This window comes from Fulvia fulva, chromosome 1 (genome assembly GCF_020509005.1).
Source record: "Fulvia fulva chromosome 1, complete sequence".
In the NCBI taxonomy this organism is placed as follows: Eukaryota; Fungi; Ascomycota; class Dothideomycetes; order Mycosphaerellales; family Mycosphaerellaceae; genus Fulvia; species Fulvia fulva.
In genome coordinates, this window is record NC_063012.1 from 8,836,866 (window position 1) to 8,862,189 (window position 25,324).

General features: G+C 52.7%; 7 protein-coding genes across 7 annotated transcripts; 5 read left to right on the top strand and 2 right to left on the bottom strand.

The window, feature by feature from the left end:
- Positions 1 to 7,201: 7,201 nt before the first annotated feature.
- On the bottom strand, positions 7,202 to 7,602 carry CLAFUR5_01733 (Guanine nucleotide-binding protein subunit gamma; the record flags this gene model as incomplete). The annotated part of the gene is made up of 3 exons (XM_047900881.1): positions 7,202 to 7,294; positions 7,359 to 7,389; positions 7,448 to 7,602. 3 exons carry the CDS (start codon positions 7,600 to 7,602, stop codon positions 7,202 to 7,204), a joined length of 279 nt encoding a protein of 92 aa, XP_047756462.1.
- A 1,096-nt stretch (positions 7,603 to 8,698) lies between these two features.
- CLAFUR5_01734 (Eukaryotic translation initiation factor 3 subunit A) lies at positions 8,699 to 11,995 on the top strand (the record flags this gene model as incomplete). The annotated part of the gene is made up of 1 exon (XM_047900882.1): positions 8,699 to 11,995. The coding sequence occupies one exon, from the start codon at positions 8,699 to 8,701 to the stop codon at positions 11,993 to 11,995; it is 3,297 nt and encodes a 1,098-aa protein (XP_047756469.1).
- An 885-nt stretch (positions 11,996 to 12,880) lies between these two features.
- On the top strand, positions 12,881 to 16,225 carry CLAFUR5_01735 (uncharacterized protein; the record flags this gene model as incomplete). Its single annotated transcript, XM_047900883.1, has 1 exon — positions 12,881 to 16,225. One exon carries the CDS (start codon positions 12,881 to 12,883, stop codon positions 16,223 to 16,225), a length of 3,345 nt encoding a protein of 1,114 aa, XP_047756468.1.
- Positions 16,226 to 16,683: 458 nt separating this feature from the next.
- Positions 16,684 to 18,416, top strand: CLAFUR5_01736 (Acetamidase; the record flags this gene model as incomplete). The annotated part of the gene is made up of 2 exons (XM_047900884.1): positions 16,684 to 18,235; positions 18,295 to 18,416. The coding sequence occupies 2 exons, from the start codon at positions 16,684 to 16,686 to the stop codon at positions 18,414 to 18,416; spliced, it is 1,674 nt and encodes a 557-aa protein (XP_047756467.1).
- Positions 18,417 to 18,922: 506 nt separating this feature from the next.
- Positions 18,923 to 20,245, top strand: CLAFUR5_01737 (Laccase-1; the record flags this gene model as incomplete). Its single annotated transcript, XM_047900885.1, has 1 exon — positions 18,923 to 20,245. The coding sequence occupies one exon, from the start codon at positions 18,923 to 18,925 to the stop codon at positions 20,243 to 20,245; it is 1,323 nt and encodes a 440-aa protein (XP_047756466.1).
- Positions 20,246 to 21,257: 1,012 nt separating this feature from the next.
- On the top strand, positions 21,258 to 22,505 carry CLAFUR5_01738 (uncharacterized protein; the record flags this gene model as incomplete). Its single annotated transcript, XM_047900886.1, has 1 exon — positions 21,258 to 22,505. The coding sequence occupies one exon, from the start codon at positions 21,258 to 21,260 to the stop codon at positions 22,503 to 22,505; it is 1,248 nt and encodes a 415-aa protein (XP_047756461.1).
- A 327-nt stretch (positions 22,506 to 22,832) lies between these two features.
- On the bottom strand, positions 22,833 to 24,425 carry CLAFUR5_01739 (uncharacterized protein; the record flags this gene model as incomplete). The annotated part of the gene is made up of 1 exon (XM_047900887.1): positions 22,833 to 24,425. One exon carries the CDS (start codon positions 24,423 to 24,425, stop codon positions 22,833 to 22,835), a length of 1,593 nt encoding a protein of 530 aa, XP_047756460.1.
- Between the last annotated feature and the right edge of the window lie 899 nt (positions 24,426 to 25,324).

The window sequence follows — 25,324 nt, forward strand, 5'->3', positions numbered from 1 at the left end:
GGCTCTTCTCTCTCTCTCTCTCCCTCCTCTCTATCTACCTTTCCGTTTCTACTACTAGGGAGAATTGCTCTAGGTAGTCCTCGTTAAGGATCCATCTTATCACTCTCCTTATATCTTATCTGTTCTAGATAATAGCCTAGTATTGCCTATCTCTTACCTTCGCCCTCTACTAGCTTCTCCCTTTTACCTACTTAGTACAGTTCAGCACTATATGCTCCGGGTTTTAGGATATATAGCTATAGGGGCAATGTTTAGAATCGTATCCTAGGACTCTTCTTTAGTATAAGTATACTCTTAGCCTAATGTACTTAGAGCGAATCTAGATAGCTATACTTGCTTCCGCCCTCTTTAGGTCTTTATAGATAAGGTAGTTATACCTCCCGAAGGTCCTAGCCGCTAGTAGGGCTTCTAGCCTCACCGGTTTTTAGTTCTAACGCGTTTCCTATAGGTGACCTACGATCCTTTCTACTTAGCTTTACTTCTTTTTCCCTTTGTCCCCTATATTAGCTTGCTCCCTTAGAGCTTCTCTCTGTTTAAGGGCTACTAGGATTTCCTATAATGTTTTTAGGTCTGCTTCCTTCTATAGGATTATATATAGCCGGTTAGGTCTTCTCCTCCTCTCCTACTAGGTTCTTATCCTTTAAGTAGCTACTTAGATAGTTCCCTAGGCTAGGTATACTAATGTCTTCTCTACGTATTGACACCTTATACCCTAGAGGTACTCCCTAATAGGGGCTGTACCTGATTCCATTTCTATCATCCTATAAGGGGTTGACTTGTATACCCCTAGTACTCTCTTTAGGTAGGCTACCTACGCTCTATTAAGGGGGTCCTCAATTCTCTTCGGGATGTGTTTTTCCGCTGCCTAAATTGCTGCTCTATATAGCATTACGGGCTTAATAATAGGCTTGTATATAGTCTAGGCCTTTGTAAAGGTCGCCCCCTAGGTTAACGTAGTAAGTCTCTCGATTAATTATCTATTAGTGTCCGCTCTCGCTTACGCCTTCTTCACTTATAGTCCCTAGCTAAGTTTTAGGTCTAGCTATATCCTAAGGACTCTAAGTTCCCTTATAGGATAGGTCTCGAACCCCTAGATTTTTACTAGTACTACTAAGTTGTGTTTTGTCTTTATCTTACTAAAATAGATAAGTTAGTACTTGTCCGGTACGAATTTTGCCCTATACTCTCTTGCCTACTTTTCGTATTGTCTATGTCTCTCCTCTAGGAGTACGTAGTTTTCCTCTATAGACCCCGACTACGCTAGGATATTTATATTATCCACGAACCCCGATGCTAAGGTGTTTGCTGTTTCTAGGAGTGGGGTCAGGTCGGCTATAAAGAGGAGGAACAGAATTGGGGAGAGTGTAGAGCCCTCTAGGATGCCCGTGTTCGCAATTAGGGTCTACGGGGCTTTGAAGGACCCTAGGAGGATCTAGGTTGTTCTGTCCTTAAGGAATGACTGCACAAAGTGTACTATCTAGGCTGGGATGCTTTTCATTCTAAGGATGTGTAGGAGCCTTACGTAGGACACATTGTCGAAAGCCCCTAATATGTCTAGTGAAAGTAGTAAGGCTACCTTGTTATTACTATAGTACTAGATGTGTCTAATTTGCTCTATAATCAGTTCGACTACTATAAGGGTAGATCTCTTTTATCTCCCCCCTATTTACGTTACCGGGAGGAGGTTGTGTTCTTCTACTATTCCGGTGAGCCTTATAGCTACGACCTTCTCTAGAAGCTTCCCTAGTATATTTAGCAACGCAATTAGTCTATATGACTTCAACTTAGTATAGTCTTCCTTTTAGGGTTTCCTTAGGACGTAAGTTAGTAATTGCCTAAAGGCCTTTAGGCAATACTCCTACTTTATACACTAGTAAGGAAGGAATCGTATTTAGTAAGCTAGCTACGAGATAAGGTAACAAGTCTTAACCGCGCTTTCCTACTTATCTAGTACTACCGTATAGCCTCGTTTCGAGAGGTTAGCCCGGAGTAAAAGCTTCCCTCTACGCCCTCCCTCCCTATTTGCTCCTTAAGCTAATATCTACCTCTATAGGCCTAAGCCCTTTAGTACTCTCTATTGACCGACATACGTATCCGTCCTCTTAGGCTATATAGATAGTATTAGCCGTCGCTACTAGTATATACTACGCCCTAGGTTTTGACGCCCTTCGCGTTACCGTAGCCTATCTCTAGAAAGGGGCCGTCTATACCTCGTAGGTTTGCCCGGGGCACACACTACGCCGGGTAGCGTACTCCTTACGTTTCTACCTACTAACTAATATAAAGTCCCTTATTACCCTACCCTCGATCCTCCCCGATTATAGAACTAATCTACTTATATTATACGTCTTTTCCCCGTCCTAATAGCCGTCTTTTCCTTACTTAGGCTATCGTCTTTTCCTCGTCGTAATCTACTATATTAGACTAGGTACGTTATGTAGCGGGACAGGTAGTGCCTTAGGTAAAACCCTCGTTCCTATACCGGGTGTTTAATAGGCCCTTATAGGCTTCGTCGCGTATCTACCTACCTACCGTATTGCCCGCTAGTAAACACTAGATTGTTTCGTAGTCCGCTCGACGCCGTCGTATAGTCCGCTTAGTTATTGTTCTATAGTCCGCTCGTCTAATATTCGTCGCTTAGCCCGCTCGGTTTACGGTCTCCGGAGGTAAAAACTCTATACTTATACTAGAGGTGTCCTATCGAGCGTATAGGCTACAGTTCCGCGCCCTTCTTATACGTAGAAAGAAGAGGGACTCGCTCCCGACACGAGTACACGCTCGTCGGATAGTTTTTATACCCGTTTTGCTAGTAGTCCTCTGTTCGCCGCGGCTTCGCCTACGTTACGCGCCCGTTACGCCTACGACGCCCTAGCGTAAGAATACTTGGCTCTCTCGTAGTAAGACGAGAGGTTCGTAGCTAATACTACGTATAGGTAATTCTCGTCGTCGACCTAGAGGATAATATAGTTTTCGTAGATATACTACTATAGAGATAGAGCCGTCCGAGGACAAATAGCGATCTAAAGGGGGGGTACTATTACGGTTTACTACTACCGTAACGTCGCGCGCCTTAGCACTTCCTTATATATCTCGCGCGCTTCGCGCTTCTCTTTTATAGCCTTACTAAATAACGCTTATTTTACGGTAACCCTATACTATCGTCTTATAGATCACTACCCGTAATAATAAGGTAGACTAGAGGATAATATAGTTTTCGTAGATATACTACTATAGAGACAGAGCCGTCCGAGGACGAATAGCGATCTAAAGGGGGGGGTACTATTACGGTTTACTACTACCGTAACGTCGCGCGCCTTAGCGCTTCCTTATATATCTCGCGCGCTTCGCGCTTCTCTTTCGTAGCCTTACTAAATAACGCTTATTTTACGGCAACCCTATACTATCGTCTTATAGATCACTACCCGTAATAATTAGCTATAGCCTACTTTAAGGTACGACTTAGCGAGTACGATACCTAATCTTAGTACTTTCTCGTATACTATCGCGGTTTCTCTATAATCTCCTAAATATAGCTTCTCGTATCTCTCTATACGTTAGTAATAATCTATTTGAAGTATTATAAGTAGTTATAAGTACGTAGTCGGGTAAGGTATAAGTTAAATAGATATTCTATCTAAGAGAGGCGCGGAGGGCGCGAGAGTTATATACGGGCGCTAAGCCGCTAGTCGGATTAGCTAGCGGGTACGGGGTCTAGGTACGTACCTACGGGTTTAAGTAAATATACGCCGGTACGGTAATAGGCTATAGCGATCTAGAACTCGGTAGGGTTATACCGTAGCCTATATTCTACCTCTTCGCCCTTCTAGGTAAAGTTAATCGGTATCGTATAGCGGTAGCTAAGATGTTCCTCCTTCCGCGTACGTATATCCTATTATAAGGTCTTATCCTCTCTACCTATACGGAGTCGAGTTTCCTTCTTAGACTAACGTCGGTTATACTTATTACGTAGTAGCTCCTAGTACTTCTAGCGCCGACGTTCTTCCTCTTACTAACGAGCCTACTTAGTATCTCCGCGACCCTAAGTCTCGTTCTATATCTCTTACGCTATATTACGTAGTCGTTCTATACCTACGGTATCGTCGAAATCCGGATCCTACTACGACTCGTCTTCTACCTCTTACTACGCTACGCTAAGTATACTATTCTACTTTTATCGGGCTTCTCGGAGGAACGCCTTTATAAGAGGGTTTAGGTTAAGTCTTAGGATAAAGGATAATTCGTCTAGTCCGATAGTTGTATTAGTACCTACGGCTATTTAAGTTTCGGTCGTACGCGGTCGTAGTAGCGATACGTAGTCTATAATCGTACGGCTCGGCGATCTAAGGGCGGTAGAACTTAATAATACGGATAAGGTATATAGATAGATAGATTTGTCATTCCCCTGTTCTAGGACCCTATCCGGCCTATATAGGTATATATCTATTGTTATATACAAAGAGAAACCCGAATAGGTGAAAACCCTTCCCGCCCCCGACTACTCCTTATCTAGTTTAGCTTTCCCTCTGAACGTACGTAGTCTATGTTACTACCCCGTTAGCCCCCGCTCCTAGCCGGTCTCGTCGCGCTACGTTGTATCCTCTCTTCCTATACTGTTCCTACTAGGCGGTACTGTTCTAGCCAGCCCTTCTCTAGTATCTAGTTCGTAATGCGCCGTAGGTCCTTAGCGTTATTAAGAAGTGCCCTAATCGTCCGGTTCCTCGCCTTTGCTATCTACTCCCCCCTTCCTAGCGACTACCTCGGATAGACGAGGAGTACGTGCCGTACGTTCTAGGAGCGATAGCCGTAGGGGTAGCTAGTATTCGTATATCCTAGAACCTTCCTCTATAATAGGTACCCCTAGAGGCTGATATGTTCGCTTCGTAGTTAGGTTGCTATGCTACTCTATGCCCTCGTAAGGCGGTAGTAGATAAGCTTCGGGGGGTGCTTAACCGCGGATTTTGTAGCTAACTATTCCTTAGGTTGTCCCGCTAGCTAAGGGCGTCTACTATACCCTACAACCTAGTTGTTCTACCTCTCTTTCTATAGTTGCTCTACAAACGATTTCTTACCTTTCTATTGTGTTGCTAGCTATTCGTCCCGATAAGGTATATAATAGGGCGTAAACGTATTAATACCTTAGAATCGAATAAGTTCTATAAAGAAGAGAAGATAAGAAAGCCGTAAAGCCGCGATAAAGTAAACGTCGAGGTCAGGGTCTAGGGTCCGGGCGCGCTAGTATACTAGGTTACGTAACACCAAGTATAGCCTTACGAGGTAAACCGTAATAAAACGTATAGAAAGTAAGGTACCCCGAAGGTACCTTTTTAACTTTTTAATACCGTTACTCCGGTATTACCTATTAGAGCCTTATTATACCTTATATAGTACAAGCTCTATTGTAGATAGCCTAGTATATTACGCTACTAACTAGTATCTTTTACTCCCTATAGGCGGAGCGAGCTCTCTTACTATTTGCCGGAGCGAAATAACTTAGTATAGAGCAATTATCGGACAATTTAATAAAGTTGAGCGGACGACAATAAGTTTATACGATAGGACATAAGGCTACCCCTAGATTGAACTTAGGACCTCTAATGTTTGCTAGTAGGTGAGATAGTTGTACGCCTAAGTGAAAGCCCGTGTAACGGGACTATTACCTGAGCCATCTCACCGGCAATAGTCACACAATCTATACCTTATTATATAGGTAACAATGGCAGCAGTGAAAGTGAGGAGTGAAAGAAGGGGTAGAAGGCTCACCTCACTCACCTCAGCTCACTTCACTTGAAACACCTGACTCACCCTCACTACAGCAGTAGTAATACCGAGGGCCTGACGTCACTGCTATAGGTAGGGGGGGTGGTTATGACAGAGTGCACGCGATCACATGGGAATCAGCTCATTCACTCCAGCACACGAGCTGAGGGGGTGTGTCGCGATCCGAGCGTGCACATAGGCAACAGCCTATTATCAAAGCTTGAGGCCACGTACGCCAAGAATCAGGTGACTGATTCGTCACCTGCAGCCTCTTCAAGAGCAACACTTGTCTATTCTAGATAGACACATGCAATACACAACCTGCTTTTGAAACACCCTTTATGAGCCCGTACAATAACTTCCCACACAAATAACGTGATAGAATGGCGTACAGTACAGCGTGGGATGTGGCTCAGATTCCTGCGTGGAACAGTCAAGTCTTCCCTGCCCCACTCGTTGACACCCGGACTGCAGTATGATTCGTCGGGTAGGTAGCTCTATATAGAGTTGGCCGCCAAAAGCAGCCCCGTTCTGCTTTGCCGACCGCTGAGCACATTTCATGCACCTCCGACTACCTACCAGTACCCTTTCAGTCGGCCTAATCGGAGTAATATACCTGTGAACCTGCTGTCGAACCGCTGAAGCTGTGTCGCAGACTTTGCTCCAAGCCCTACTGGCATCTCGATCTCGTGGCACCCAAAAGCCTATCTTCTTTGTCAGATGGACCATGGGGGCGCCTGGATTGTTCTCCGCTGCCATCGGGGCTTTGGCGTTAGTAGTTTGCTGTGGCGCAATCGCTCACGTCCGTTGAGCGGACTGTTTCAAATGCAGGCAACGCCTCTTGAGAGCGTGGGGCATGCAGATCGTGAATCATTTGTGTGTTATACTGACCTACACTTCCCATGCGAGCGTCGTCGTTGATGTGGCAGCTTCGCAGTGCCTCCTTGTCGACGTGAGGCTGCGCAAGACATAGCTACAACTCGCTGACACCAGAGTTGGCGATGCATAGCTGCAGCTTTTCGATGAGTCCCATGCGCAGATTTGGAATGTAGGAACCAATCCGTTAGCTCGAGCGTATAAGTTTATAGGTCCGCTATGCCAGCGTCTGAGCTTGTCATGCGTCTGTTTGCATACTACGCGAGGTAGCGACCATTGTCAGCACAGTGACTTGCAACGCTCCGATACCGAGATTCTCGCCTTTGGTGGGATTAGAGCCGGCGTTGCGGTTCTGTATTGGTACAGCATCTACATTCCTTCCGTGCAAAAGATTCCCAATGTACTTTTTCTCGATAAAGGAAACCCAGAACTGTAATGTCCCTTCACACCAGCCAAGATATGGCCAGATCAGGGTATAGCGCTAGTCGCGCAACCCATTCCACACCTGTTTCGCTCTGAACGCCGATGCTATAGACAAGCAAGAAAAAGATTCGCCGAGGAAACATCGCTACATTACGGAGCAGCAGCCATTCGATTGTTGAGGTGCATATGGGTCTTCGCGTTTGTCGATGGTACCCCAGCGGCTTGGTACCATGAAATCCTACATGGGAAACCGTGTTAGTGTGCTCTGGCGTTCTCGCAACACGGCTCTCGATGGTGTGTACCTTTGGCTCTTTGTCCGTAAATGCTATCAAGCTGTGGGCAAAGTTAGCGGGTCTGATCATGCGGCGAGCACTTCGCAGTGGAAACATACTCCATCGCAGCCTCAGAAACAGGTATTCTCCTGCGGTTCAGATCCTCCTGCAGCCTCTGGTTCAGCTCCGTCAACCGTCTCAGCTTGAGTTCGGCCATTGACTGCTTCTTAGTCTTGCCATTGTCGTTGGTGCGGATCTCATATGGTGTCGACATGGTGATCTCGCGGCGAAATGGAGTCTCGGGCGAACGCTCAAGAGTGATATGTATGCGGGGGTGTGCTCGCGCCGGAGTGATTAGCGGAATGTTGATGTTCGATGTCGGTTGCTGAGAGTATGTTTGTGCGCACGCAGAGGGAGGTTATTATTTGCGGCGGGCGGCGGTCGTGTCGTGTGAGCTATGTATGGGTATCGGTATGTTTGATGCGATGCGCTGGCAATCGCAGCCGGCGGTCAAGACGATTAAGGCTCGGTCGGGAGTGGTGATGCAGGACGAGTTAATCGCATGCGACAGACTGCGCGCAATCAGCACGCATTCTCGTGGCTCAAGTGTGGTTCGTGCAACGTGCCTGCGTGCCTTGGGTGCTCACGGCGCCCTCCCTGCAGCGCTGTCTATCGCGCTTCCCTAGCTGCGGCGCGGCAGTGGAGACGGCGGAAAGGCGAAGGAGGGGAGAGCACAATAGGGTATGGCTGTGTGTAGTGGTGTAAGGAGCGAATGGACGGGGACGGCACGTGAGCAAGCCGCAGAGTTGAGTCAAAGATGCTGTTGGGCGATGGCGGTGGTGTGGTGTGGTGTGGTGCTTTGCCGCGAGCAGCAGTCAGATGAATGGAGCGCAATGCGCGAGCCTCTGCTTGAATGCGGTTAGCCGGTTTTCGCTGCTCGCTTACAGACGCAGGCCATCAACAATTGGAGCGTGTCTCACCGATATTCCACTGCAACGAGCCTCGCGTGTCCCTCTCAGCACTCTTGTGGGCCCATGTGAGGAGCGTTCGGCGTGTGGTGAACGTGGTGAGTGTATGCTCTTGTGCAACCAATTTCCCCGTAGCAGGGATCGCAGTCATGACAGTCCAGGCCAGTCCCCGTGATCTGACAATCTCTCCCCGTGCTGCCGTGCCAGGACTTTTCGCGCTTTTGCCAAGCCGCGCTCTTTCCTTTGCTTTGCTACGCACAATTGCAAGCCCGTGACGTCCAGACAGCTGAACCGCATCCCATCCACGCGAACGGCCACACCGCGTGCACCACCACCGCCGCCATCACCAAGTCCTTCACCTGATCGCAGCGTCTGTGATCAGCATCGAGGAGGCAGCCCAGCATGCCTCCTCCACCGCACACGCGCCCTGAGAATGTTCTCAAGCGCGCGCAGGAACTCATCGGCGTGGGCCAGCAGCAGGCGGCCTTGTCCATTCTCCACGAACATGTCACCTCCAAGAGGACGCGGAACAGCACCATCGCGGCCCTGGAGCCGGTGATGCTGCTGTTCGTCGAACTATGTGTAGATCTGCGGAAAGGCAAGTCTGCCAAGGACGGCCTCTACAACTACAAGAACACCAGCCAGAACACCAATGTCGCCACCATCGAGCTGGTCTTCCGCCGCTTCATCGAGCTCGCTGAGCAAAAGGTCACCGAGGCCCAGACAAAAGCAGACGAGATCTCAGCGCAGGGCGCCACCACCGAGACTACCGATGCCTCCCTGGCGAACGTCACCGATCTGGAGGCCATGGAGACACCGGAGTCTATCCTCCTCTCTACAGTCTCCGGCGAACAGTCAAAAGACAGAACAGATCGGGCAATCGTCACCCCGTGGCTAAAGTTCTTGTGGGAAACATACCGCACAGTCTTGGATATCTTCAAGAACAATGCACGACTCGAGGTCATGTACCAGACCACCGCCCATCAGGCTTTCCAGTTCTGTCAGAAGTACACCCGCAAGACCGAGTTCCGCCGTCTTTGCGAGCTGCTTCGCAACCACTTGCAGAACGCTGCCAAGTACTCTCAGCAGGTCCATGCCATTAACCTCAGCGATCCTGATACACTTCAGCGCCACCTTGACACCAGATTTCTACAGCTGAACGTCGCCGTTGAGCTCGAGCTGTGGCAGGAAGCTTTCAAGAGTGTCGAGGACATCCACACTCTACTGAGCCTGTCAAAGAGAGCACCAAAGAACTCCATGATGGCCAACTACTACGAGAAGTTGACTCGCATCTTTCTGGTGAGCGAGAACTACCTCTTCCATGCTGCTGCATGGAGCCGGTACTACAATCTCCTCAACCTCTCAGCCCGTCAGGTTGGTGCCGGTGCATCCAAGAAGGACAACCCTAGCAACATTGGCGACACCGACCTCTCCAAGGCAGCGTCATATGTTCTGCTCTCGGCTCTATCCATCCCAGTCATCAGCACATCCCGGTCACGAGGTGCTCTTATCGACGTTGATGCTGCTCGGAGCAACAAGAACGCTCGTTTGACCAATCTTCTTGGCATGGCAACTGCCCCATCTCGTGCCATTCTCTTCAAGGATCTCCTCAACAAGGACATTCTCCGCCGTGCCAAGCCAGAGATTCGCGAACTTTACAACATCCTCGAGACGGATTTCCACCCTAAGTCCATCTGCGAGAAGGTGTCACCAATCCTCTCACAGATTGGCGCCGATGAGGAGATGCAGAAGTACGTCTTGCCACTGCAGCAAGTCATCCTCACTCGCTTGTTCCAGCAGCTGTCACAAGTGTACACCGATGTCAAGCTGGAAGATGTGCTGGCTCTGGCACAATTCCCAGACCCATTCCAAGTCACCACAGCTACCATCGAGAAGTTCATCATGAATGGTTGCAAGAAGGGTGACTTGTCCATTCGCATCGACCATTCCACCGGGATCCTGACCTTTGATTCGGATGTCTTCTCATCAGCAAAGGCAATGCACCCAGGGTCTGGAGCTGGCTCTGCTGAAGCTGATGCTTCCTCGGTCCAGCGTCTGCAGAGCACACCTGCTGAGATCGTCCGCTCCCAACTTTCGAGACTTTCAAAGGCTTTGTACATTGCTGCGCAGTACGTCGACCCTAGCTTCAACAAGGACCGACAGAACGCACGCACTGCCGCGCTCAAGCGCGCCGAGGCAGGCTTCGAACAGGAACATGCCGAACTTGTCGCTCGCCGTGAAACCATTCAGAAGAAGAAGGAGACCGCTGCGAGTGCACAGCTCGCACGTCAACGTGAGGAGGAACAGAGGCGCAAGGCACGACAACAAGAGCTTCAAGCCGCCGAGTCTGAGCGACTGGCCCAGGAGACAAAGGACAGAGAGGAACGTCGTCTGGCGGCCGAGCGCAAGAAGGTCCAACGTGAGGAGGCGGAGAAGCAGCTCAACGAGCTAAAGAAGGGCGTGAAGGGCGTCGACATCTCGGGCATCGACATTGACGATCTTGATTCTGGTCGAATTCGCATGCTAAAACTCCAAGCTTTGGAACGCGAGAAGAATGAAATCGGTGAGAAGCTTCGCATTGCAGGCAAGCGCATCGACCATCTGGAACGTGCCTACCGCAAGGAAGAAATCAAGCACCTTGGCGAAGATTACGACGCTCAACGCGAACGTGACCTGAAGGCCTACGAAGAGTCTAAGGCAGAGACATTGACCACCGCCGAACAGAAGCACAAGGAGGAAGTCGCCCTCAAGCACCGACTCAGCCGTCTGGTGGGACAATATGAGACTTTCAAGCGCGACATAACCCAGCAACGTCATGCCGACTTCGAGAAGCGTCGCAAGACTGCGGAACGTGAGCTCAATGCTAAGATGGAGCAACGACGTCGTGAGGTACGGGAGAAGAGGGCTGCGGAGAAGCGTCGCGCTGCGGAGGAAGAGCGTGCGCGAATTGAGGAAGAGGAGCGCGCACGAGCGGAGGAAGAAGAAGCTGCCCGTGCGGCTGAGGAGAAGAGAATCAAGGATGCTGAAGCCAAGGCAGAGGCAGAGAAGCGCAGACAGGAGCGTGCGGAGACTGCCCGAAAGCAAATGGAGCGTGAGGAAGAAGCTGAGCGTCGTCGTCTCGAGCGCAAGCAAGGAGGCACTGCAGCGCCACCATCTCGATCCTTCGAGCGAGCACCCGAGCGAGCGCCAGAGCGTGCAACAGAACAACCATCAGCCGGCGGGCCACCGCGCCTTGCCCTGGCTGGCAGCAAGCCAACGTGGCGCGAACGTGAGGCTGCGAAGGCTGCCCAGCAAGCAGCTGGCGGTAGCGATGATGTATCTCCTGCCCCTGCTGCCGACCCTGCTGCCGCCCCAGTCGCCGAGCCAGCCGCTCCACAAGAGGATCAGCCAAAGCGATCTGGCTATCTGCCACCCGCGCTCCGAGGCAAGCAGCCCGGCGCAGACTCCGCGCCACCTCCACCAGCAGAGAGAGGTGAGCGAACTGAGAGATGGGCACCGCGTCCACGTCAAGGTGAGGGTGAGCGACCTCCTCCAGAAGGCGACAGGGGTGATCGATGGGGATCTCGTCGACCGCAGGCTGATGGGGACCGACCTTCGGGAGATACACCTCCACCTCGTACTGGTGGCGGGTACAAGCCTCCTGCTGCTCGCACAGGCGGTGCCGGCGGCGGAGCGTACAGGCCACCGGGCGCACGCTAAAAGATGATAGAAGCATACTGTTTCCGGCGTTGATTGCAGGCATTCGACAGATGGCTTGAGCTCCGGGGACAGAGCATGTTGTTAGTCGGTGTTGCGCAACGGTGCATAGTGTATTGAAGGGAATGAAAGTAGTGCCGTCACGACTACACTCAGTGCAATTGTGTCATCCCCCTTCGTCCGTCATACCTTGCTGCGGATCTTTCACGGCTGCATATGTTATCGTCAGCGGTCAGGTGCAACCTGTATCACATGCACATGCCATGATGTCGCCGCCGCAGCCGCAGCCCTGCAGATCCACACTTCTGTGAGCTTCCTGCAGGGGTCATACAGTATGCCCCTCTATGCTCATGCTGGACAGGTAACCTTCTCGTTGCTCGCGCTGTCAACACTCACGCTGCGTGTTTCCAACTGTACATTGACCTTGACCCTGATCCGCCGAAACACATCGCAACCGCTGGTAGTGACAAATGCCAGAGACCGCAATACCGGAAGCGAGTGCCACGTGAACGTGAGGCAACAAAGACCCCGCGTTCCGTCGACGGCGCATCCAGCATCCAGCAGCCCTGGAGTCGGTCGATGCGATAACACCAGCAAGCATCCGGCCACAGAACGCTCTTGCCAACAACACATATCCGGACAACCGATCTCAGCCTGCGGGCCGTCAGTCAGTGTATAGCCCGAGCAACGGCAAGCACGCGCAGTCGTCACGGAGCCGACATCAGGCGGACTTGCTCTCAGACACAACCGGTTGGTCACGCCGCATCGGCTGCTTGCCACTTGCGACTCTCGTTCTTGCTCTGCAACACTCGTCCGCATACCTACGAACTGCTCAGGCACCGTCTCTCCCGACAACACCGAACGCCTACGTTCCGTCCATCAGACTGGATGCCCTCCGCCAACGATTTTGATCCCCACTTCGACAACACCGACGAGCAGCCACCAGTCGTTGCGGCCCAGCCAGCCGCCGAAACAGAGGATCTGTGGGCAGTCAGCAAGTCGCCGCCAAAGACTACGGGCAAGAAGAAGAAGGGAAAGAAGCATGCCGCTGCCAAGCAAAAGATCATCGAGGATGGGGAGGATTCGTCGCCATATCCCACGTCGATAACGCCTTCTCCTCCGAATACAGACCATGGCATGAAGTTGCAAGCTACAAGCACGCTGCATCCAACTCCCATGCCAGAACAGCCTTCTGCTCTGCCTGTATTTGAGGACCTACCCCTTGTAGACCTGGATGACGATCCGCCCGGAGAACAGGAGGTCGCGATCATACCAGAACCCAGAGCACCTTCAACGCCACCACCATCCGTCTCACCAATAGTACGATCGCCGCGGCCGGCTCCAGCTAGGCCCGTACCACCAGAGACACCACCCAGTCGACCAGTGAGTCTACACGGTGCCTCTAAACGCGATCGCAAGAACAGCCTGGCTGGTTATCGGTCGCCTGTGATCTCAACACAGCAAACTCACCCAAGACGTGAGTCTCTCGGTGTCCCACGGTCGCGCTTCGTGGACCCTCCACCGCCTCACCTGCCACAAGCACATTACTTCGGCCTCCCAGATCTGGGCATTATGAATTTTGGGCAGAAGCAGGAGGCTGGGAAGGCGGCCGGATCTGATCGTCACTGCTGTAAACTTGACACATTTACAGACGCTGGTGACGAGCTCTCGGCAAGGAAGTCTAGAGATGCAATTTTGGTGGGCTGTGAAGGTGGCCTGGACGTCTTCCGAATATTGCCAAACAAGCTAGAGATAGTCGGTCGCTTGGAAGGACTGCGAGGTGCTGTCATTGGTGCAAAGATCCTGCCGCATACGGATCGAACGGACGGCATACAAATTCTGCGGCCTTTGATCGCCGTCGTGATCCATGGACGTATGCTCGATGATCGCCGAGATCCAAGTCCTGAAGGCGAGGGGGCAGATGTCCACGAGACCGCTACGCCAACTCACTTTCAGACATCAGTAGATGTGTACTCATTGCAGACACAGGTCTATGTCGCTACTCTGTACAGCAGTCCCCCTATGGCAATTGAGCAGCCAGTTGTCGGACAAGTCTCCTCGCTACCCGATCCTCACGGCGACCTTGAGATTGACGCCAAAGGGCACTTCATTACGGTCAGCTCTGGCAAAAGCGGCGAAGTGTTCATCTACACTCAAGGCTCGGTCGGTGGCGTCGATGACACGCGCTTCCGATGCATTGGCAAGTTCTGGACTTCAATCCAGAAGTCGATGAGCACGCCTCCTGCTCGGCCAGCTAATGCCGACGCCAACACTTCCGTGGAAGTAAAGGAGGAAGCACGCAAGCCGCTCTATAGCTTGAGCCGACGGTGGCTAGCAATTGTACCACAAACCTCCACCTCTAGCATCTCGATACAAGGCGTTGCTACGACCTCGAGAGTCAACCGGCAACCGCCAGGTATTACCACACATGCTGCACCGCCGCCATCGTTGGTGAGCTGTGAAGTCGTTGGAACCGATGTGGAGGGGACATGGAGCCGTCTCGGTCGCCAGGCAGCTCAGGGACTGGTCAAGTATTCTCAAAGAGGTTTTGAGATGGGCCTCCAAGGCTGGAAAGAGCTCACTCAACCATCACCACCTGGTGGTCGTCAGGCTCACAATCGCTCTTCGAGCAAGGATGACCTGTTCCCACCTACCAAGGCACCCATAGATGACCCAACGCGGCTGGTCAAAGAGCCTGCACTTGTGTCAATCATTGATCTGGAGAGTCTATTGATGTATGAGGAACACAGGCCCAAGCACATCTCGCCGCCAATGGCAACCTTCGCCCTGGTAGAGGGCTGCAATTATCTGTCGCTCTCATCCGTCGGCACTCGTTTACTCACAGCTAGTCGGAAGGGTGAGATCTCAACTATCTGGGATCTGGCGCAGGTTGCCCATGGTGTTCCATTGACCGACAACGCTTCAGATGATGAGTCCAGCACAAGTCCGTGTGTGAAGCAAGTACTTCGTATCGCTCGCAACAGTCCATCAACAATCCTGGATTGTGCGTGGTCGATGGATGACGACGCCTTGGCTGTGTTTACCGCACACGGAACAGTCCATCTTCACGAGGTCCCGCGTAGACCGACTCGAAAGCGAAAACGTGCTAGCGCTCCGGTTGTCGAGAAAGCAGACGCCACTGTCAGTGTATCGGCGGGCATGTCACCACCAAGTGCCAATCAAGGCTTTCTTGGGAGCATCAAGTCGAGCTGGCAGACGGTCAGCACCCAAGTGCACTCTATCAGGACGAGCAACGCCTCGTCGACACTCGGTCTTCCTACCACGTTTGCTGGTTTCCGAGAGACTGCCGCGGCAGGGGGAAGTGCTGCGTCTCGTGCTGTAGCGAGAGGCCTCAGTCAAGGCTACACTGCCGCTAAGGGTGGCGCAAGTGATTACTGGCATGCCGACGACAACAAGATACGACACGCCAAAGAGCTGCAGGAGCCATTCTCGGACAAGTCCATGCGATGGATCAGACGAAACAACACGACTTCTGTAGCGGTCGCCTGTGGTGGTAGCGTCCATATACACCCTGTACAACGTGTGACGCGACGCAAAGGCGATGCCATCGTCAGCGGACTCAAACACGAAAGATATGCTCGCAAGGCTTTTCCGCTACCGTATATTACAACACGGTCAGAGGCAGGGGGCCTACAGAGCCTCAGAGCGAATCCCTGCACCGATCAAGGGCCCCATGGGTTCTGGAGCCTGCGATCATCCATATCTCCGCCACACACTGGTCGGAAGTCGAGCTTGCAGACTGGGCAGTTTCCGCGCAGCAAGGCAAACGACGTTGAGACCAACCCACCGTACTGCCCCTACCACATTGACTCACGAGTAAGCATATATGCTTTCACTGAGCAAGGCAGCCAGTATGGGCCATTCGAGACATTGGATGGGTTCCAAGCGAGGGGGCACGGGCTGCCCGATGAAGACTCATGGACATTTGGTGGCGCTTTGGCAGCGAGCGCGAAGATCAACGAGCGCATGCCTGACGAGATGCACGACAGCAGTCCGGAGGATGGTTACGACGATGATGACGAAGATGAAGATGTGGCTCAGATCATGGAGAGCAAGCTCACGATTCAACCTGCGCACAAGAGTCAAGGAGGTGAGCAGATACAGATCAACACTCGACGACGGACCAGAGGTAAAGGAATGGGGAAGGAGCCTCCTGCCACGATGGCTGATGGGGATTTTGAGCTGCTTGAAGACGACGATGGTGTCTTTTGAGTGTCTTCTGAGTTGCTTCTGCACTGTAGCATGCCTTGCAAGCAACGCCTTAGGTAGCTGCTTCATCTTTATAACAGCTTGTGATAGCGTATGCCATCGCTGGCCTTGATAACGAAGACATTTGTCGTTACCAAATCGTGCCATGACTTTCAGCAGCTTGACCTGTCGTCCTCTTCATCCAGGGCGACTCCTCACTCACGTATCGCGTGTGACCCCCGCCGCAATGACATAAACAGGGAGGTGCGACTGCGACTACTCTGCCGGCATGCCACAACGAAGCCACGGCAGTCGCACGTAGCCGTCAATGCGAGAACTACATGTAAGGTGCGTCTGTATACATACATGTAGCTCCATCCAAGATCTTGTCGCTGCCCTTTAACCTCATCGCCCTCCTCGTCTGCTAGGAAGAGCGACACACAGCGCATACCTCACCCAGTTACACCACTGTGCTTCGCAGCATGACGGACTGGAAGAAAGCAGGCAAGGACAAGGCCGACTCGGTCTTGAACCTGATCCCGCAGGAATGGCGTCTGCCGACTGTCCCGTCGATTGAAGAGCAGCGAGACGTGACCGGAGCATACATCCAGCAGTACCTCGACAAGAAAGAGATTGAGATCACAGAGACGGACGCCGTGGGCATTGTTCAGAAGACTACGACAGGCGCATGGACCGCTGTCGAGGTCGCGAAGGCATTCTGCCACCGTGCTGCGGTCGCACATCAGCTTGTTAGCTGCCTCCATGAAATCTTCTTCCATCAGGCGATTGAGGAGGCAGAGAAGCTGGATAAGTACTTCCAAGAGCATAAGAAACCGGTGGGGATGCTGCATGGACTGCCTGTGTCGCTGAAAGACCAGTTCCATGTCAAGGGCGTCGAGACGAGCATGGGCTATGTTGGATGGCTTGGAACGTTCCAAGGGCAGAAGGGGACTGGCAAAGAGAAGGTTTTTGAGTCCGAGATGGTGAGGGAGTTGAGGAGCTTGGGTGCTACACTATATTGCAAGACCAGTGTTCCGCATACCTTGATGTGCGGTGAGACGATCAACAATATCGTAGGCTATACTGAGAACCCCAAGAACCGGAACCTGTCGAGTGGAGGGTCATCAGGCGGAGAGGGGGCACTCATCGGCGCCAGAGGCAGCGTGGTAGGCTTTGGTACGGACATTGGTGGTTCAATCCGCATCCCAGCTGCCTTCAATGGCCTCTACGGCATCCGTCCATCGTCCGGCCGCCTCCCCTATGAAGGCATGGCCAACAGCATGGACGGACAAAACAGCATCCTCAGCGTCGTCGGTCCCCTCGCCACGACCCCGGAAGCCCTGAAACTCGTCATGCAAGCACTCCTAAGCACCTCGCCCTGGCTCCACGATCCTCTCGTCCACGAAATCCCCTGGCGCCCAGAAGCAGAACTCGCCATCACAGACCCTGTTCAACGTCTGTCCAACCCCCTCTCCTTCGCCGTCCTCCGTCATGACGGAGGCTGTGCACCACATCCACCCGTGTCCCGCGCCATCGACATCGCAGTGCAGGCCTTATCCAAATTGGGCGAAGTAATAGACTGGCAGCCTACAATTCCCCACACTGAATTAACAGAGATCTGTGGCCAATGCTGGGACTTCGACGGCGGCGCCAACTGCCGCGGCGACTTCGAACTCTCTGGCGAGGAGCCTTACCCACAGACGATGGTTGCGAACTCACCGCAGGCAACTGCGAGCGATATAATGGCAGTGAATATCAAGAAGCGGGAAGCGCAGAAGAAGTACATGGAGTATTGGAACAGCACTGCAAACGTGACGAAAAGCGGAAGGCCGGTTGATGCGATCATTGCTCCGCTCGCGCCGTTTGCGAGTCCGAGGAGGGGAAGATATAGGTACTCTGGGTATAGTGTTTGGGTCAACGTTCTGGATTATACTAGTGTTGTTGTGCCGATTATGAAAGTGGACAAGAACGTGGATACCAAGGCGACAGACTTTAAACCTGTGGGTGAGGTCGATCAGCAGACTCAAGATGACTGTAAGTAGGACTTTGGGGCACTGGGATTAAGAGGGTGAAGCTAATGTGCGTTTCTGCAGATGATCCAGAGATTTACGATGGTGCTCATGTTTCTATCCAGTTGGTGGGACGGAGATTGCAGGAAGAGAAGATGATTGCACTGGCTGAGTTGTTGGGTGAAGCTGTGCATGGGGGAGCTTAGATGATGACGACGCGATGGACGAGATGAGGTTGACTCTAAGCAGGGCACATGTGGTCAAGTAGCATGTGCAGTGTCGTAGCTCCATCATGACTTTGTGGCTTCAGCTCGGTAAAGTAGGACGCGTAGGTGCTATATACATGTACTCGATACAGCTCAACATTGACTACGACCGGATATCGTAGCGATGAACGTATGTGTCGTTGACGAGAAAGTCCTGTGCCATTCGTGGGAAAACCGTGTCGCTGCAGGCTCAACGATGCAGGCGAATTGTCAAGTCAAATTACTAGAGATAGATCAGCAGATGATAGGGAAGTGAAGTAGCACATTACGACATTGTACGAAAACCACTGCATGTCGAAGTGGAGAGCTGCGATTGTGTTGTGCTACCAGCCCTTCCGGCTCGCCACATGTGACTCCGAAAATGTCGCATACCTTACCCAAGCGTTTCCCTCGCCATCTGATAAAAGTCCAATGCTAGTATCTCAGCCAAGATGGCTTGACGAGGCATGGAAAAGGAAAAGTCCAAGAAATGGCGGACTTGTCTCTCGGCGGCCGCGATCACTGCTGCGGCAGTGTTGCTCTTCTTTCTGTACCCGAAATTCGACTCCGCACGGACCTGGGCGACTGATGTGCTCTATGCTGGAGCGGAACCGGAGATCACCATCGAGACTGGGCATGGTCCTCTGGCCCGGCCTGATGCACAAGCGCCAGATGATCTAAGCGTGCGACTTCACCCTGACAGGCACATACGGCGTGCTGCCCAGGCCATTGAGCTTGAGTGGAATGTTACCAATGACTGGAGGTGGCCTGATGGTGTAGCAAAGGAAGTATATTTGATCAATGGCGAGTTCCCTGGGCCGACAATTGAGGTGCGGTCCGGTGATGAGCTCTCGGTGACGGTCCACAACCAGCTGGAAGGTGAGGAGATCTGGATTCATTGGCACGGTCTACGCTTCGAGAATCAGGCTGAAGAGGTGCTGGGATTGACGAGATGTGCTATTGCTGCCAATGCGAGCTATACGTATAGGTTGCAGGTCTCCCCAGAGGTGCATGGCACATTTTGGTACTATTCGCAGGCAGAGATGCAGCGTGGCGATGGACTATTTGGAACTCTAGTTGTTCATGAGCCGCGAAAGGACCTTGACGAGGACTCAAGGCCACCACCGGATCTCAATATACAGGAGGACCAGTTGCTGCTGATCAACGACTGGTATCATCAGCCATCTAGTGATGTCCTGGCTGCATATCGCGATGGGGAGTTCTTCGATGCAGCGCCCCCACCTGACTCGATACTCCTGAACGGTCGAGGGTACTTCGACTGCTCGAAGGCTTACGATGAGCCGTCGATGGACTGTAAGCCTATGGATATGCCCCATCTGACATTCCCAGATCGAGCTAGGTTAAGGATTGTGAACGCTGGTTCCCTGGTCGGCCTCACGATTTCGACTGTTGGCTATTCTATGACAGTGCTGGCGGTCGATGGTGGTACTCTGGTTGAGCGAGCTACGTTCGAGAAACTTGGGGTCCTGTATCCTGGTCAGCGGATGGACATTCTGTTCGAAAGACGTGGCGATGATCAGTATGATTCTGCCTGGATCACGATTGCGTTAGATCGAGAGACCATGCAGTATCCAAACCTTGTCTTGACGGACACGCAGCAGTTCCACATCGCCACGAGTCGGGTAACCAACAAGGATGCGCTGGAGCGAGGAGGCCCAGAGATCGACAGCGGAAAGACGAACAATCCATTCTTGGACTTGTCGAACGTGAAAGCGATGGTGGCGTCAACATCAGAGCTTGGGAAGAAAGCAGACAACTTGGTCGCGTAGAATGTGTCGACAAGCCATGACGCTGAATATCTTGCAAGCTTCAACGGCAGCTCGTGGACTCGGTCGACGTTGCTACAAGGCACTCAGCAGCCTTTGGTAGTGCCAGTAGCAGAAGGAGCCTTGGTCGACATTATCATCAACAACCTGGATGATCTTGGCCATGTTCTGCACCTCGACGGCTACGAATTTCACGTGATGGCCCAGGGACAAGGCCTCACACCCGGCGCAGCTCCATCGCTCGTCAAAGATGGTACAGAGATGTCGAGCCCTCTTTCAAGGGATACCGTCTTCGTGCCCGGGAAGGGATACACGGTGCTGAGGTTGCGAGCAGGTCGCCCAGGGCTGTGGCCGTTGCGATCTACCATCCTTTGGGACGAAGCGATTGGGATGAACATGGTCGTCCAAGTTGGTAAGACTGGACATCTCGCATCTGGCGCACGAGAAGGTCCGCCAATGTCATGTGACGATTGAGCCCACACAAGATGCTCTGCCGAGTCTGATCATGTGGTCCCTGCCAGACCGACTGGCTTGGCTGCAGGCATGAAGCGGGCTTTGTCGTTCGAATGACTCAAGTTGGTGACACTTGGACCGTATAGTATCGCTCCCGGCTTGGTGATCGTTCTTCAATGTACAGCAGTGATGTTCGGGCTATGGTCTTGGAAAGTCGGCAAGCCGATAGGTGGAATATATAGAGTTCGGTCCAGCGTTGGGGGGCCGCGAGACATTGTCACCTCTTCGCTCTCCATCTTCGCCATACGCAAGCGATGGCGAATGAAACGTACAGGACACTGTCTGCACGACTAGCTGACTGCGATTTCTGCATTTTCCACTTCATGTACCTGCATCTCGGGCACGATTGCTCCAGGGCTCCAACATTTATCCGCCTCGTCGGCATTTGAACATCATTGTATATGGAGGCATTGCAGCAAAAGGCGGGTGGCTCTTTCGTCTCTCCTCTCTGCAATATCCTCAGACAGCACGCGAGAAAGGAGCAGGGCCAACATCGTTGAACATGGCGCCTCTAAACGTCTGCATGGTCGGTACGGGCGAGTACACGACAGGCTTCGTAGGAGGAGGAGCGTCCGGCAGCGACAAGAAGGTCGGCGTCGTGGGCCTGACGCTCTTCGACTTGAGAAGAAGAGGCAAGGTCGGCTCCTTGAGCATGGTGGGCACATCTGGTTCCAAGTTCCCAGCAATCCGCGAGCACCTTCAGAAGAACATCACCCAAGCCTACAACGGCCTCGACACCTCCTTCGACTCCTTCCCACCAAACGACAAACGCGATCCCGAAGCCTACAAGACTGCAATCGACGCTCTCAGCCCGGGCGATGCTATCACAATCTTTACTCCAGACCCAACGCACTACCCAATCGCCCTGTACGCTATTCAGAAGGGCATCCACGTCATGATCACCAAGCCAGCAGTGAAGACCTTGAAAGAGCACCAACACCTCCTCGAAGAATCTCGCAAACACAGCGTCTTCGTCTACATCGAACACCATAAACGCTTCGACCCAGCGTACGCCGACGCCCGCAACCGTGCCGTGAAGGGCAACCTGGGAGAATTCAACTACTTCTACTCCTACATGTCCCAACCCAAATCCCAGCTAGAAACCTTCAAGGCCTGGGCCGGTAAAGACTCCGACATCTCCTACTACCTCAACTCCCACCACATAGACGTCAACGAATCCATGGTGCCGTCCTACCGCCCTACACGCGTAACAGCCTCCGCCTCCACAGGAATGGCCACAGACCTAGGCTGCGATCCTGCGACCGAAGACACCATAACCCTCCTCACAGACTGGGTCAAAAAGGACGGTAGCAACCGCCGCGCAACGGGCGTCTACACCGCCTCCTGGACCGCGCCCCAAAAGGCCGGTGTGCACAGCAATCAGTACTTCCATTACATGGCCTCCAATGGGGAGGTGAGGGTGAACCAGGCGAAGAGGGGCTATGATGTTACAGAGGATGAGGGAGGGCTCTCGTGGTATAACCCCTTCTATATGAAATATGCGCCTGATGAGGAAGGCAATTTCGCGGGACAGGGAGGGTATGGGTACGTATCTTTCGAGAAATTCGTGGATGGGTGTCAGGCGTTGAAGGAGGGGAGGGTCACGCTTGAGGAGCTCGATAAGAGGGGTTTGCCGACCTTGAGGAATACCATTGCTACTGGGGCGATTTTGGAAGCTGGGCGAGTCAGTCTGGATGAGAAGAGGCCTGTGGAAATTGTTGAGAAGGATGGGGAATGGAGTTTGCAATAGATGGCTTGTCGCTACTCTTCTGTCTCCTCGATAATTACAAACAACAACGACGACGCTGTGGTATCTCTGGCTGTGAATATCAACAAAGATGATGCTAATGACCAGCATACGCGCTAAACGAATGAATATATTCTCTGCTTCTTCCTCTCCTACTCTCCTACTGGCTGTCACGACGACCTCTTCTGAGCCGAGCCTAAGCACAAAGCATAGTCTGGCTTGAGCGCTCGCTAGTGCTCCAAGATCCGTGGCCGTATCAATCGATCGGCAAACCGCAAGAACGGCGTCTCCGGACTGTTTCAAGTCTTTCCAGTATCTGGGCCGTCGTCTCTAGCGAATAGGATCTGCGCTGCTCAAAGCTGCCGGGGTGTCCTCGAGTGTGGCAGCATCTTCTTTGTGACCGTTGGTTTGCGCATTGGGTGTCTCGTTGCCTTTGGTAGCAGTCTCAGCAGCATCAGGCTTCTTGGCGCCATCTGTCAACGGTTGCATTCCCGTCTTCGGTTCGCTGCTGGGTAGATCGTTCTCCAGCATGATCGACTCGTCTTCCAGGACAGATTCGTCAACAGCGCCTGCACCAGTGGTCTCATCGGTCGTGGTCGATGCTGCAAATTCGGTGCTCTTTGGACCTCTGGGGTGACCATTCGTCTTCTGTCGCATGGGCAATTGCTTCGACCTGGGTGGGCCCTTTACTTCAACCTTCTCGGTCTTCTCGTGAGCCTTGTTCGATGATGCTGCAGTCGGACGAGTCATGCGCTCCAAGAAACTGCCATCCACTGGCCCGGCATTCTTGCGCGTGTTGCTCTGCGAGGATCGCGACTCAGGGCGAGCCAGCGACGTTCTAGGGGTAGGCCTTGCTGATGCGGTACTTGGCTTTGGACGGCTGGCTGCGACCGGCTTCGGCTTGCTTTCCGCTGCTGTAGCGGATTCCAGTCTGGCGCGCGAAGCTGCTGTCGGTGCAGTAAGTCGCGACGAGACCTCGAGTGGCTTAGTGACCTCCCTTGGCTTCGGCTTTGCCGGTGCACTGTTGCTACCAGCGCTCTTATCAGCTGCGGCTGCACGAGCCACTGACGCTGCCGTAGGTGCAGTCAGAGAGGTTCTACTAGACTTCTTCGTGAGCCCATGGTGCGCTGGAGGCGAGAGCGGGGACTTCGCGGTGCTTCCTGGCGACTTGACCGAGCTGGCCGGCTTGCTTGTGCTCTTGGTAGAGATAGCAGCAGGCTTCACACTGCTGATGCGAGACCCATTCGTCTTGGCCGCTGCTCCCTTCTTCTCGTTCGAAGTCGTCTTCCTCAGGTCCTCTCCCACCGGAGGCAATGCCTTTCCACCACTGACAGCCTTCGCGCTGGTTGGGTCTGCCGGCTTCATGGCTCCAGGTTCCTCCTCAGCCCCTGTCACAGGCTTGTCAGGGTTCTCGGCCTCCTTGTCTTCCTTGTCTTCCTTCTGAGTGGGTATCTTGGGCGGCAGAGGCGTTGACGTCTGCAATTGCTTGTTGACTTCAACCAACGGCGTCGGAGTGGCCGATTCGATGGCAGTCTCTGGGATGGTGTCGGCTACTGAAGACTCCATGTCGCGCCTCTCTGCCTCTCCAGCAACGGTGTCCTGGACGAGGTTGAGCGCATCTCCGCTGTGTCCGTCACTCATGCTGCCTCTGCGCAGACCGGCGCTGCTCTCTCGCTTCGTGCGTTCGGCGTCGGTAGCGGGGATGTTATCGGTGTTGTTCTGCTGCTCTCGGGCCAACGCGTCCATAGTCGGCTCGACGGCGAAGAAGCTGGCTCGGATTTTCGATCGTGGACGTAGGTCAAGGTCGGGGCTTATGCCTCCTGCTGGTGAGCGGCCACGGATGGGTGAGCTGTCGGAAGCTTTGTTCTCGAAGATGTTACGAAGATTGCGGACGGCGGAGTTAGATCGTAGTTCGGAGGACATTTCTTGGTAGGCAGAACATTAGCGTATGACCTCTTGCTGATATCATGTCATCGAGGGATGTGCTGGTGATTCAATTGGTGGTAGCCAAGTGAAATGACATTGCCGTCGCGGCGATGTGTTACCAGGATGGTGTAGAATAATATTATAATAGTCCAAGCCCCAAGGTGAAACTGCCACGAGTGCACGCCGACATGGTCAGGGGAGCGTCGCCGTCGACGTGGAGCCAGAGCGTGGTGAAGCGGATCCGGGCAGCAACGGCATCCGTAGAGTAGCCTGAATGATATGAGATGCATGTGTACTCACAACAACCACACGCCTCTTCACATGGCACTCATCGTTCCGCCAAAGCACAACAGACGTGACAAGACTGCGTCACGAGTAATGCAGGGTTGTTGGTGAGGCCGAGGGAAACCAGCAGAGGCAGGCTGGCAGCCGTGAGAACGAACTAGTAATAACTGGACTGCCCCTTTCCAGCACCAGCTCACCAGGACCAGCGAAACTCTAGGATGCGCTAGATGACGTTCATTTCATTCAGTTCATTCGAGCCTCACCAACCCATGCGGTAGCCGTGTCGGTCCCCATGCACCCGCGAAGCGGGTGTTGGACAACCCAGTGATATTGGACACCTCAACGATATCAATGAAGTGTATTCAACTATCTATTGGCTATATCGTCCATACAGGCAAGCCATATTGGCATAATCTTCCGTCTCTCCACTGGATAAGCAGGTCTGTTGTATGTCCCCTTGATATAGCTCATAATCTTGCTTATCCGGTGTCTCAATTCACCTGTTCTTGCACGTGCTAGCTGGGCTTCAAGCTGCTTTACTGTGTTCTCTTCACGTTCTTGTACAGCAGCTCTTGCGTTGATAGCCTTCATGACACCTCCACGCTGAAGGT